Source organism: Mustela lutreola, chromosome 1, assembly GCF_030435805.1.
Source record: "Mustela lutreola isolate mMusLut2 chromosome 1, mMusLut2.pri, whole genome shotgun sequence".
Classification (NCBI taxonomy): Eukaryota; Metazoa; Chordata; class Mammalia; order Carnivora; family Mustelidae; genus Mustela; species Mustela lutreola.
The window spans coordinates 67,074,496-67,087,344 of NC_081290.1; the positions used below are offsets into that span (position 1 = coordinate 67,074,496).

Below are 12,849 nucleotides of genomic sequence, written 5' to 3' on the forward strand. Positions count from 1 at the left end.
ATTTGTACATCCATATCCATCGTAGCGTTATTAACAAGAACCCAAAGGTGGAAGCAACTCATATGTCTATTGTCAGATGAATGGATAAACAATGTGGCCCATCAGTACAACGGGATATTATTCAGCCTTTAAAAGGAAGGAAATCTGGGGCGTCTGGGTGGCTCAGTCAGTTTAGTGCCCAACTCTTGATTACAGTTCAAGTCATGGTCTCGGGGTCATGAGATCGAGCCCCATGTCGAGTTCTATGCTGGGTGTTGGGCCTGCTTAAGATCCTCACTCCCGGGGCGCCTGGATGGCTCAGTGGGTTAAAGTCTGCCTTCGCTTGGGTCATGATCCTGGGGTCCTGGGATAGAGCCCCACGTCAGGCTTTCTGCTCGGAGGGGGGCTTGCTTCCCTTCCTCTCTCTCTGCCTGCCTGCCTACTTGTGATCTCTGTCTGTCAAATAAATAAATAAAATCTTTAAAAAAAAAAAATGATTCTGACTCCCTCTGCCTCTGCCCCTTCCCCCGCCAAAAGGAAGAAAATCCTGACACATACTATAATGTACTAGAATCGTGAAGACACTATGCTAGTGAGATAAGGACAGGTCATTATACAATTGCCACTTATATGAGGTTCCCCAAGCAGTGATGTACATCCTTGCGCTGGGGCCATGCTAATCTCCATATATTATTCCAATTTCAGTCTATGTGCTGCCAAAGCGAGCACAGAAGTAATGGCCCGTCCAGGGACTGACCCCTCAATGTGGTATTATCAGTACCAGGCTCTAACCAGCTGAGCTAACTGGCCAACTGTGGGTCAGAATTGTTAAATTCAGACACAGAAAGTAGAATGGTGGGCGCCCAGGGACTAGAGGAGGGAGAACAGAGATTTGTTAAATGGAGACAGTCTCCGTTTTGCAGGAGGAAAGAAGTTCTCAGGATAGATGGTGGTAAAGATTCACAGTAATGTGAATGTACTTAGTGCTACAGAACTGTGCACTTAAAATGGTTAAAAATGGTAAACTTTTTAAAGGCGATTTATTTTTTTTTAAGATTTTATTCCTTTATTGGAGAGGAGGAGAGAAAGAGAGAGCGAGCAACGAGCAAGGTAGGGGGAGGGGCAGAGAGGAGAAGGAAAAGCAGACTCCCCACTGAGCAGGGAGCCGGATGCAGGACTTGATCCCAGGACCCTGGGTTTATGACCTGAGCCGAAGGCAAAGGCTTAACCCACTGAGCCACCCAGGTGGCCCTGAAAGAGTAAATTTTATATTACATATATTTTACCACCATAAAAAAAGTTTTAAGATGTGTTTATTTATTGGGGCACCTGGGTGGCTCAGTGGGTTAAGCCTCTGCCTTTGGCTCAGGTCATGATCCCAGGGTCCTGGGATCGAGCCCCGCATCGGGCTCTCTGTTCCTCGGGGAGTCTGCTTCCTCCTCTCTCCCTCTGCCTGCCTCTCTGTCTACTTGTGATCTCTGTCTGTCAAATAAATAAATACAATCTTAAAAAAAAGATGTGTTTATTTATTTAACATGGGGAGAAGAGCAGAGAGACTCCCAGGCAGAGTCCCCGCTGAGCATGGAGCCCACTGCGGGGCTTGATGACAGGACCCTAAGATCACAACCTGAGCCAAAACCAAAAGTTGGATGCTTAACCAACTGTTTTAGTACTGTTGAACGTTTTTGTTTTTTTTTTAAGATTTTATTTTATTTATTTAACAGAGAGAGAGACATGGAGAGAGGGAACACAAGAAGCAGGAGAGGGAGAGGGATAAGCAGGCTTCCCGCTGAGCAGGGAGCCCGATGTGGGGCCCAATCCCAGGACTCTGGGATCACCACGTGAGCCAAAGGCAGATGCCCAACAACTGAGCCACCCACGCACCCCGAAAGTTTTGGTTTTGTTTTTTTTTTTTTTAAAGATTTTATTTGTCAGAAAGAGAGCACAAGCAGGCGGAGTGGTAGGCAGAGGCAGAGAGAGAAGCAGGCTCCCCGCTGGACAAGGAGCCCGATGTGGGACTGGATCCCAGGACCCTGGGATCATGACCTGAGCCGAAGGCAGCAGCTTAACTGACTGAGCTACCAAGGCATCCCCTGTTGAAAGTTTTTAATAAAAAAAAGTTTTAATACTATTAAAATACACCTTCCTTTTCAAAGGAAAAAAAAAAACACACTCTCTTGGATGGGAGTTGTTTTCTTTCTTTTCCTTTCTTTTCTTTTCCTTTTTATGGATGGGAGTTAAAAAACAACACAGAATTTTTTTTTCCTCCCAAGATTTTATTCATTTATTTGACAGAGAGAGACCACAAGTAGGGGAACAGCAGCAGAAGGAGAAGCAGGATCTCTGCTGAGCAGTGAGCCCAACACGGGGCTCAATCCCAGGACCCCTGAGATCATGACCTGAGCTGAAAGCAGATGCTTCACAACTGAGCCCCCCAGGCACCCACAACATAGAATTAGATACATACAACAGTGATATCAAGTAATGAAGGAGATCAACGGAGCTAACGTCACCTGAAGTCTATGTGTTGTCTAGGAGGGTAAAAATATTTGTTACTCTAGACTCAGGTAAAATTAGAAAAAGACTATATAACTTTCCAACTAGAACAAGGACGTGGAATGACTTTAAAAAAAAAAAAAAGTTGCTCAATCCAAAAGGAGAGGAGGAGAGAGAAAGGAGGGAAAAAAACCCACAAACACAGGTTGGCCGATACAAAAATAAATAAGATGGTAGATTTAATTACATTAAATACAAATTAACAAAATGCTTCAGTTAAAAGAAAAAGTATGTCCCAAATGCTAGAAACAAAGAAATGAAATTAAAAACATACACACTTTACTATATACTACAAGAAATATAAAGTACCTATGAAACAAATCTAAGAAAACGTGAGCAAGACTATAATGGACAAAGTTATGAAATTCTATTGGCAAACAAGAAGAAACACATCAATAGGGAGGTATACCATGTTGATGAGTCAGAAGACTCACTGTTGTAGAGATGTCAATTTTTCCCAAGCTGATTTACAGCTATAATGATTCCCAGTCAAAAGATCAACTGAGTTATTAGTGACACTGATGAGCTGACTTTAAAAATTGTGTGAAAATAGCTTTGTGCAGCAGAGATAGTACTGTGGCTAATGAGGTTTATCCCAGCTGCAATTATTGCTAAAACTTATGGGGGGGGGGAAAAAAGTGGGATGGAATGCCTGGGGGGCTCAGTCCGTTAAGCATCCAACTCTTGATTTTGGCTCACATCGTGATCTTAGGGTCATGAAATAGATCCCCGCGTCAGGCTCCACGTGCAGCATGAGGAGCCCACTTAGATTCCCTCTCTCCCTCTACCTGTGTTTTCTCTCTCTCTCTAAAATAAATTATTTTTTTTAAGTGGGGAAAAAACTCATCTGGAAAGAGAAAGAACAAAACAGACAAGACATTCTCCAAGAAGAAAAATAAGGTGAGGATCTATTCAGCAGGTACATCACAGAGTCCAACAGCAGACCTCCATATACATGGACATAGCACAGGTGGCGTTACAGATGGGGGCTGGAGAACAAATTAGAAACAAACGGTGCAGGGTGCCTGGGTGGCTCAGTGGGTTAAGCCTCTGCCTTCAGCTCAGGTCATGGTCTCAGGGACCTGGGATCGAGCCCTGAATCAGGATCTCTGCTCAGCAGGGAGCCTGTTTCCCCCCTCTCTCTTTGCCAGCCTCTCCGCCTACTTGTGATCTCTCTCTAGCTGTCAAAAAAATAAATAAAATCTTTAAAAAAAAAAGTGCAGGAACAAGTAGGTAAACCTATGGGGGAAAAATTGAAAGCAAACCTTACCTCTCGCCATATGCAAAATAACAATTATAGAGTTGGAGAAGATAGGTGCAACACACATTACTGACAATATCAAGGCTACGTAAAGAATTCGTGTAGATTAACAAGAAAAAAGAACAACACATAGAAAAATGTGCAAAATATTTGAATATATGCTTCACAGGAGACAAATGAAAAATGGTTCATAAACACATGAAAATAGGCTCAAGCTCCTTAGTGATTAGCTAAAAGCACATTAAAGCCATACATCCACCAGGTTGACAAAAATGAGAAAAAGAATCTGATGATACCAAGTGTCGGCAAAAATGTGGAACCAAAAGTGGAACTCTCTTTTATAGCTGGTGGGAGTGTAAACTGGAACAATGAAATTCCTGGAAGACAGTGAAGATTCCTGATGCCCTGGAACCCAGAGGTCAGATTCTTGGGTTCATACTCTAGAGAAACTCGTGCAGGCATGCATCGGAAAACGAGTAAGACTGTTGCTAGCAGCATTGTCTGACCTCCCCCACCTGGAAACAAACCAAATGTCCAACTACAATAAAATAAAACCCGTGAACTGTGATATAATGGAACGGTTTTCAGCAATGAACTTGAACAAACTACAGCTAAGCCCAGCAATGCAGCCGCATCTCAAAGACATGATGAGCCGAAGGAGCCAGATGTCAAAGCTTTTATCTTTAGGATTCCACTCACATAAAATACAAAAACAAGACACCGCTGTGATGGACATATAACTGAGTGGTGAAGGCTTAATGGCGGAACAAGGACAGAGCCTCCCCAAAGCCAGGGCAGGGCTGGTGAGACTTGGAGCTGTGATGGGGAGGATACACGGGGGCTGGAGAGGTTACCTCCTGATGGGATCATAAGTATGCTTACCTTGTAGCAATTTTCTAGGCTGCACATTTGTGTTTTGCTCATTTTTCTGAATGTGTATCTTGCTTTCCCGGAAATCAAAGAAAAAAGGAGTGTGGTTTAGCTCTGAGTAGCTTAGAGTGTGGCCAGAGCTGAAGATGGAGGTGACACAGGGGCAGCTCTTAGGCAGTCGCTAAGGATTCATGAGGACCCAAGGAAGGCCTGAGGAAGTGGATGTGTTTGGGGTCTGCTCTGTGTCTCAAGACTCTCCCCCTGGTGGGAGTATGCTGGAAGGTCGCTGAATGAGAGATGGCCACTTCAAACCTTCTTCAAGGGTCACTGTCCCCCCAGGACTGGAGTCTTCCCTGAGGCCACCCCATCAGGCAGTCTTTCCCAGGGGGAGGGATAGGGCATACAGGCAGAGACAGAGAACTGGATGTGGCAAGTTGCCCAGTGGGGGGCTTGGAGGCACTGGGTCACAGCCAGAGACAGAGGCACTCTTCCCCTCACTGCCCTCCTCTAGAGACACACGGTTTTGGTGTGAGCGCCAGCTCTGCTCCATATTCCCTGTGTGTTCTTTGTGTCCTCCAGGCCTCCCTTCCAGAGGCCAGTCCCGGTGGGCACTGGGCAGGAAGACACTTGGCCCCAGGCTGCTGCATCTTCTGCCTTGATGCCCTGTCAGCACCCCCTGTCCCCCCTAGGGTGCAGGGAGAGCCTCCTTGGACCAGCAGGGGGCGTTCCCGCAGCGTGACCCAGAGCTGGGGCAGGATGTGGAACAACTCAGGAGTTGTTTTTGTTTTTGTCTAAGATTTTTTTTTCTTAATTTTAGAGATTTTATTTATTTATTTGAGAGAGACTGAAAACACAAACAGAGGGAAGGGACAGTAGGAGAGTGAGAAGCAGGCTCCCCGCTGAGCAGGGAGTGTGACCCAGACTGGATCCCAGGATGCTGGGATCATGACCTCAGCTGAAGGGAGCCCCTCCAGATTTGTTTCGTGAGGTCTCTTCTGGTTCTAAGTGTCTCTGTTTACAATAAAAATCTCTACTGAGGCCCCGGATCCTGGGTCAGTTCCCAAACAGGTGGGAGTCTGTCCTGAGCAGGCCTCGGGCCTGGGAGTAGAGGTAAAGCCAGTTCAGGCCCCAGAGTGGGCCCTGGGCAGCCACAGGCCTCAAATGTCCAAGTGACCAGAGGTCCTGTCACCTGGCTCTGCGCCCCAGAACCCCACGCACTTTCCAGCTCGGCAGTCCCCAAATACATTTTTGCCGCCGATCTGGCCACAAGTCAGGTAGAAGTGACAGGGTACCCTGTGTCACACAGTGTCTCACTCGCAAGCAGACCCCCCTCACCCCAGGCACTGACTAGAAACCGTTTCCTGGTCTCAACCTCCACTTATAACTTAAGGGGAAGGGAAGCCGCAGCCACAGTAGGGAACAGCATGCCTCCATGGGCTCCCTGCACTAGTTCAGGACTGGGAGAATTGATTGTTGGTTCCCCAAGCTAGTGTGGAATGCCTAAACCTTCCCTTATTCCCAACTGGACAATGCCCATGCTGACCCTCCCCCGCCCCCCAGCAGGATTTAGAGGAAACATCTGCAGGACAGTGCTGGACACTTGGTTCCTGGAAGCAGATGGCTGTCATACTCCCCCAGGACCTCTCCCATCCACAGTGGCCTCATCCCTCCCCCTCCCCCAGCCAGCTGCTCCCCCAAACATGCCCTGGGGCAGGTGGAAGGAAGTACAAACAAAGGGCCCTCTCTAGAGGATGAATCCCTGGCTGCTGGGCACACCACTGTCCTGGGTTTGAATCTCACAGGGTGAATTTCTTGCCCAAAACGAGGTGCAGAGAGGATCTGATACCCCCTAGGTCCTGGCCAGCACTGACCCTAAGCAGAGTCTGTTTCCACACAAACACAGCAGTCCAGCCTGGATGGCCGTGCCAGGGACAGTGGTTCCTGGAATTCCACAGCAGGCAGGAAGGGGCGGTCAGGGCTGGACTTGAGCTGGGTGTTGTCCAGAGGACTCAGGCATCTGGGGACCACCATCCTCACCCACACTTAGTCTGAAGGACCTACTCTTCCCAACCCACTGTAGCCATTTCTTCTTCTAAGAAATCTTCCTGGAGCTCTCAGCCAGGAACACTCCACTGGCCTGGGGCCCGGGTGCACCCCAGGGAACCATTTGTTAATCCAGCAAATGACCCCACTGTAGATAGAGGGCCTTTCTGCTCTGCAGTCCCACTGCCTTGTACCTGACTCATGGCACCTTGGATTATAGGCTCTGAGTCCAGACTGCCCGAGTTTGGGTCCTATTCTGTACCTAGCTATGTGCCCAGAGCAAGATCTTTACTGGTCTGCGCCCTGAAGACAAGCACTTCGTAGGTTTCCTGGGAGTTGAGCTTCGAGAGTCACTCCTTAGATGTGGATGTGGGTACTCAGTAAGGCTGGTCCTCCCCTCCTTCCCAGTGAAACCCTGGCCACTGTGGGAAAGGTCATCTGTGCTTTATTGTACATCAACAGCCCCTCCTAGAGCCTGTGTCTTTGCCACCTGGGGGTGGCAGTCCTGAGACCAGCCCTTGCCCCTGCCCCAAATGCCTAGTCCTGCCCAGCTCCCAGCACTGTGCCGGGTTAGTGTGCTGGGGGAGCTGGGGAGTGGGAGGGATGACCACAATTCTTGTCCACAAAGCCCAGGCAGGGCTCGGTCCTGGGACCGTGGGCTCTGGGGAGCTGGGGCAGGGTGGGGTACGTGTCACAGGAGAGCACCCCCGGCCCCCCATCCTCTGGAGAGCAGAGCCTGGCCCAGCCCCAGGGACCCAGCCTGCTGAGAGGAGCCTGGCCTGTAAGATTCTAGAAGGTATCTGTTGGGGAGGCCCTGGGAAGGATCACGGTGCTACATCCGGCTCATCACCCCAGTGGGCCCATCTCATCTGTGTGGCCTGGGGTCACGGCCCCCGTGGCTGGTCTCTGCACAGCAGCAGGGGTCGCCGGCGTCACCTGGGTCTCGTGTAGCCGTAAGGACGTTGTAGCAGCAGGCTCTGGTGGCCAGGCAGCACGTGCGTGTGGTAGTGCTCCACGAGGCCGCCCACACTCACGAACAGCACCTCGCTCTCCAGGTAGAACTTAGAGTCCTGGGCGGGGGAAAGAGCAGCAGAGGCTGGGGGGCTTTCCCATGACAAGGGGTGGTCAGCAGTGAGGATAACAGCCAGGCCAGTTCCCAGCTGCCCTGTGTCGGCTCTGTGTCTGCCACCCCCACCCCCATCCCCTGTCTCACTCAAGGCCCAGGGAGGGGTGCCCTTCCAGCCAGGGCCCAGGGGCGGGGCCCACCTTCTCGAAGATGCGGTAGTTCCTCACTTTGTTGGAGCTCTCATCCCACACGACCAGAACCTGCAGGGAGAGCAGCAGCAGATGGGTCAGTGGAGAGCAGCCCCAGCCTTGGGGGATGGGCCACAGGGACCAAAGAATAGGCAGAAGCACATAGCTGAGTCCCGGGGCCTTTCTGGTGACCTAGGGAGGGACATGGCCAGCAGGGTCCAAATGGGCAGACCCCAGCCTCAGTGGACCTGCCCTGACAGCCTCTGGGAAGACTCGAGAAGCAGTACCAGGTACGTGGCTCGCCCTAGAACCATTTCTGACACACACAGAACAGAGGGAGGCTAGCTCCATCCATAGACCGTGTGACTCTTGATCTTGGATCTTGGAGTCATGTGCACAAGCCCCGCTGCTGAGCATGGAGCTCACTTAAATAAATGAGTAAATAAATAACGAAGGAAAAGAAGCAGAAAAGTGAGGCTCACTGCAAGCCACCCTCGTAGAAGCAGAGGTACTGGCAGCCGACTTCTATTCCCTCGGCCCCAGGCAGCAGCCCCTGCAGGTGCCTGAAAACCCCCAGGCCCACCTGAGTCTGGGACACCCAGTGCTTCCTGCCCAGCTCCTACCTATGCTGGGGGACTGGCCAGTATCTCCCCCAGTTTGCAAACGGTGTTCAGTTCTTGACAACAGACAGGGCAGTGGCTGCCAGGCAGAGACCCCAGAACAGAGCTGGCCGAGATCCCTGATCAGAGCCACCTGGGGAAGGGGCATGTACACTACAAAGCGCCACACTTGCCGTCCGCCTGGGTGTGAGCAGAGAGGAGCCACCACATAGCCGTGTCCCCAGGGGCCTCAGCCCATTAGGGTGACGCTTGGGGCGCCTACCTTCCCTGACTTGGTGGAGGAGTTCCGGATGCAGTAGAGTCCATTCTGGGGCTCTCCCTGGGGGCTTGTGGTTTTGAACAGCCTAAAATACAACAGCTGTGTCAGCAGGCAAACCATCCTCAGACCTCAATCACGGGGACCCTCCAGCCCTGGTCCTCCGTGTGGCTTTCTGTCTTCTTGCTCTTCGACAGCACAGGTCCCAAGAGCAACAGGCTGCGAGAGGGCCACGCCCAGGGTGACCACCAGCCCCGGGACTGAGTCCATGGCCTCTGTTGTCCTCGGCGCCATGTCCCTGTGCTAGCAACTGCCCAGCAATAAGGCAAGTGAGGGGGACAGAAAAGTGGGGGACCACATGTCTGCGAAAAACAAGGATTTGGAGAAAGAAGTGCTGGGTGCTAACCTTTCTACTTCGCAGGATTCCGTGGTGTTGATAAACACAGAGCTGGGCAGCGGCACCTGGAGACACCAGTGGTGGTCAGGGTCAGGATCCGAGTGGTGCCTGTAGCCAGTGCCCCACCCTCACCGCAGGCTGCCAGCCTGTGCCCAGATCTGGGGCTTTGCACGGTGCTCCTGCACCGCCCCCCCACCGACAACTCCGGCATCCTGGGCAGCTCCTCCCTCAAGATGCTCTGTGAGGAGTCGCCCTGGCCGGCAGCTCTCCCCCAGCCTCCCACCCACTGCTGCAAGCTGGGCTCTCCTCCTTGGCCCCACCTTCTCATAGTCCTCGTCAGAGTCCTCCCCACCAGTGCTGTCGGCCTTTGAGGGCCGTCGGGGTTTTTCAAAGGAGAAGTTCCTGAAACTCTGCCCATCAGGGGGTGACCTCCTGGGAGGGGAGCAAGGAGAGGAGGGCACATCACTGTCACAGCCCTCCAACCTCCACCCACCACCCCTGTTCACCCCAATGGTTGTCAGAGGCCCAGACCAGAGAGCTCTGAGATAGGCCAGTGCCAACCGCCCTGGGACACTAGGAATTGCCTGCTCCCGGCTTACGGCTGCCAATGCTGCTGGCAAGAGGGGTGCTGGGGGCCTGAACTCCTCTGTCGTCATAGCACAGGCAAGTGCCCTGGACGCTGCAGAAGGCCCCAGGCTGGGGCACCGGACCCCAGCTCTGCAGCTAACCAGCTTTGTGACCTTGGCCTAGTCACACACCTCCCCAAGCCACAGAGAACAGGTGATACAAACAGACAGAGCCCACACTGGGCTATGGCCGGGGCTGGGCCATAGCTCATGGCAAACTGACCCAGTCTGCACCCCTGCGGCCCCTTGTGAAACAGGAACCATCATGGGGCACCCTCCCTCGGGCAGCAGAGCTAAGAGTCCTGGGGAGAAGGATCCCAGAGTCATAGGCCTTCAGGGAGTACTGGGCTAGCATGCCCACTCAGGACTCCCCCTGTGGCTCCTAGAACTTTCGTGGTTTGGGGCCCCAGACATCGCTGACCTCAGGTTGTTGGTATGAGTGACACTGTGCCAGCAGGGGACACATCAGACCCCCAAGAGTGCCCAGCAATAAAGAACAAAGTGTTTTGAGCAGACCTCGAGCATCAGTCACCAACATACTCTGCATTCTGGCGAGTTCCCAGTCAGGAAGGGAACAGAGGCAGCCCTGGTGGCTCCAGACCCCAGGCAGGGAAGGACAGTGCCGGCTCAGGAGGGCCTGCAAAGGCCCACCAGCTCCTAGCAGCTCCCAGCCCAAGCTCCTCCACCCACCACCGTCTATCCCAGAGCAGGTGCTCAGCCCTGAAGCGCCCTCCCCTGACACTGCACAGGCCCTGGGAGGCTTGTTTCCCCAAAGATCCCTTTGCCCACTGCTCCCCAGACAGCAATGGGCCCCAGGTCCACCACCCATGAGGCTGGACTTCCTCTGGGGCAGGGGTGGGTCAGTTGCAGGGGTGGCTGCAGGGCCACAGGAGGCCGGGGCCATCAGGCAGCCTTCTGCTCTCACGCTATGGCTGCCTGGTACCCATCACGAGCACTGTGCCAAAGCTGAGGAGGCCAGGGAACCCACACAAGAACCCAGCCATTGGGGAGGGGGTCCGGGGGGCACCGGCGCCAAGTCTACTCACTGCAGGTGGGGGAGGGGTGGCTTCTCTGTCCTTGGCAGGACCACTGGCCTGGCTGTGGCTTCAGGCGTGGACAGCTTCAGTGCAGGGGGCCTGGGGGCCACAGGGGGCACAAAGAGTCTGGGCCTGGCTGCCTCCCCGACGGGGGCCTCTTCCACCATCTTTAAGAACTTGGGCTTGTTGGCCGGCACAGGTGGAGGCTCAGGCGTGGGTGGCCCCCGGGGAGACAGATGGAAGGACTTGAGTTTGTCACAGTTCCTGGAGGAGGCAGCAGCCATGCCGGCAGAGCTGCAGGCAGAGCCAGGCCCGTGGCTGGGGACCCGGGGCTCTGGGCTGGGGCTGGCACTCTCACGGAAGCAAGGGGTTTTCCAGAGGCTGGGCGTGGTTGGCGGGGGGCCAAGCGGGGGGTCACTCATCCTCCGTGGGGCCAGGGACCCCCTGGGGCCAGGCTCAGGCCGCCTCAGGCCCAGTGGGTCCCTTTTGGAGTCCTCGGGAGCTGGGCTGGCGTCAGGGAGGCCACGTTTAGGGGGTGGGGGTGGCAGCAGGGGGCTCAGGCCCTTGGAGGCAAAGGAGTGAGCACGGGGCATGTCGGAGAAGGCTGGTTTCCTGGGTGTGGGCACAGGAGGCGGCGGGTAGGCCGGCGGGTGGGTCAGGGTGTCTGCAGAGCAAAGGGACCCAGTCAGTGAGCATGTGCTACCTGCTGGAAGCTGGCCAACACCACCAACTTCCATGCCCTGGCCTTCCTCATTCTTCTGGGAGCCATCAGCTTCCCAGAAGTAGAGGTGAGAGAGAAGAGGCAAGGGGGACTCTGAGGACTTCACCTCAGTGAGGGGAAGCTATTCCCACTAAGATAGGTGAGCAGGATGGACAGGAGCAGCTTGGGAGGAAGATGAGGGCTGGACTTACTTGGCTGTAAGAACACAGAGAGTGCGGGGCAGGCAGTTGGGGTGCAGATCTGTGGTTCAAGGAGAGGCAAGGGTGTGGGGAGGGCTGTCAGGGCACAGGTCTGGGGTTCGAGGCAAGGGTATGGGTTGGGCTGTCGGGCCACAAGTCTGTGGTTCGAAGAGAAGCAAGGGTGTGGTGCAGGCCATCGGGGCGCAGGTCTGGGGTTCAAGAGAGAGGTTAGGGTATGAGTCAGGCCGTCAGGCTGTAGGTCTGTGGTTCGAGGAGAAGCGAGGGTGTGGGGTGGGTTGTCAGGCCTGGGTCTGGAGTTCCAGGAAAGGCGAAGGTGTGGGGCAGGTTGTCGGGGTGCAGGCCTGGGGTTCGAAGAGAGGCGAGGCTGTGTGGGCAGCCGTGGGGACACAGGTCTGGGGTTTGAGGAGAGGCAAGGGTGTAGGGGGGCCATCGGGGCACAGGTCTGGAGTTCCAGGAGGGGCACTGGCTGGAAAGGCCAGTGGACAGGTTCTCCATGACCCTGGCTGTCCCAGAGCTGTGGGGTAAGCCTAAGTCCTGGATGGTCCATCTCCTGTGGATGGCATTAAGGGGCTGGTGTAGGGCTGAGTGAGGTGGGATAGGACCCAGAGCACAAGGCGCCCAGCGCTGAGCGAGGCAGCTGAGGAACAGGGAATAGAGCCCTGGGTCACGTACAGCTAGATTCACAGGTGCTAGGTGCTGTGTCTGAGAATGGGGAGGTCACCAGAGTGAGAGATGTTTGGGAGAGAGGGGAAAGCCTGCTTGGAGTAGGGACTCAGAAGGGTTCGGAACACGTGTGTGGGCAGGTCTGTGGGCATGCAGCGGGGAACAAACTGAGGCCCCTACATGCTCATCTCTAGCCATGCATGGCTGCAGTTCGGGGGCAGGGCAAGATGGACATGGGCTGGAACCACAGGCTCTGTGCCAGGAGGGAAGTCAAGGCTCATGACCCACAGCTCCTGGTGGTTGCTTCAGAGGGAGGGGACCAGGAGCAGGAAAGGGGGCTGGACCTGCCCCTGCTGCACTTGAGTG

At 53.9% G+C, this 12,849-nt stretch overlaps 1 protein-coding gene and 1 non-coding gene across 5 annotated transcripts in view; both read right to left on the minus strand.

Annotated features, from left to right (window-relative positions):
* Window positions 1-603: 603 nt before the first annotated feature.
* LOC131822982 (U6 spliceosomal RNA) lies at window positions 604-708 on the minus strand. Its single transcript, XR_009350435.1, has one exon. It is a non-coding gene; the product is annotated as a U6 spliceosomal RNA (small nuclear RNA).
* Window positions 709-7,138: 6,430 nt separating this feature from the next.
* Window positions 7,139-12,849, minus strand: part of SH3BP2 (SH3 domain binding protein 2) — a 35,171-nt gene continuing 29,460 nt past the window's right edge. For all 4 annotated transcript variants that reach the window (XM_059166605.1, XM_059166613.1, XM_059166619.1 and 1 more), the window contains 6 exons: window positions 10,909-11,563; window positions 9,557-9,668; window positions 9,246-9,301; window positions 8,846-8,927; window positions 7,976-8,035; window positions 7,139-7,779 (listed from right to left, as the gene is read on the minus strand). In XM_059166605.1, the coding sequence (XP_059022588.1) occupies window positions 7,642-7,779; window positions 7,976-8,035; window positions 8,846-8,927; window positions 9,246-9,301; window positions 9,557-9,668; window positions 10,909-11,563 (1,103 nt within the window). In that variant the 3' untranslated portion in view covers window positions 7,139-7,641. The remainder of the gene's footprint in view (window positions 7,780-7,975; window positions 8,036-8,845; window positions 8,928-9,245; window positions 9,302-9,556; window positions 9,669-10,908; window positions 11,564-12,849) is intronic.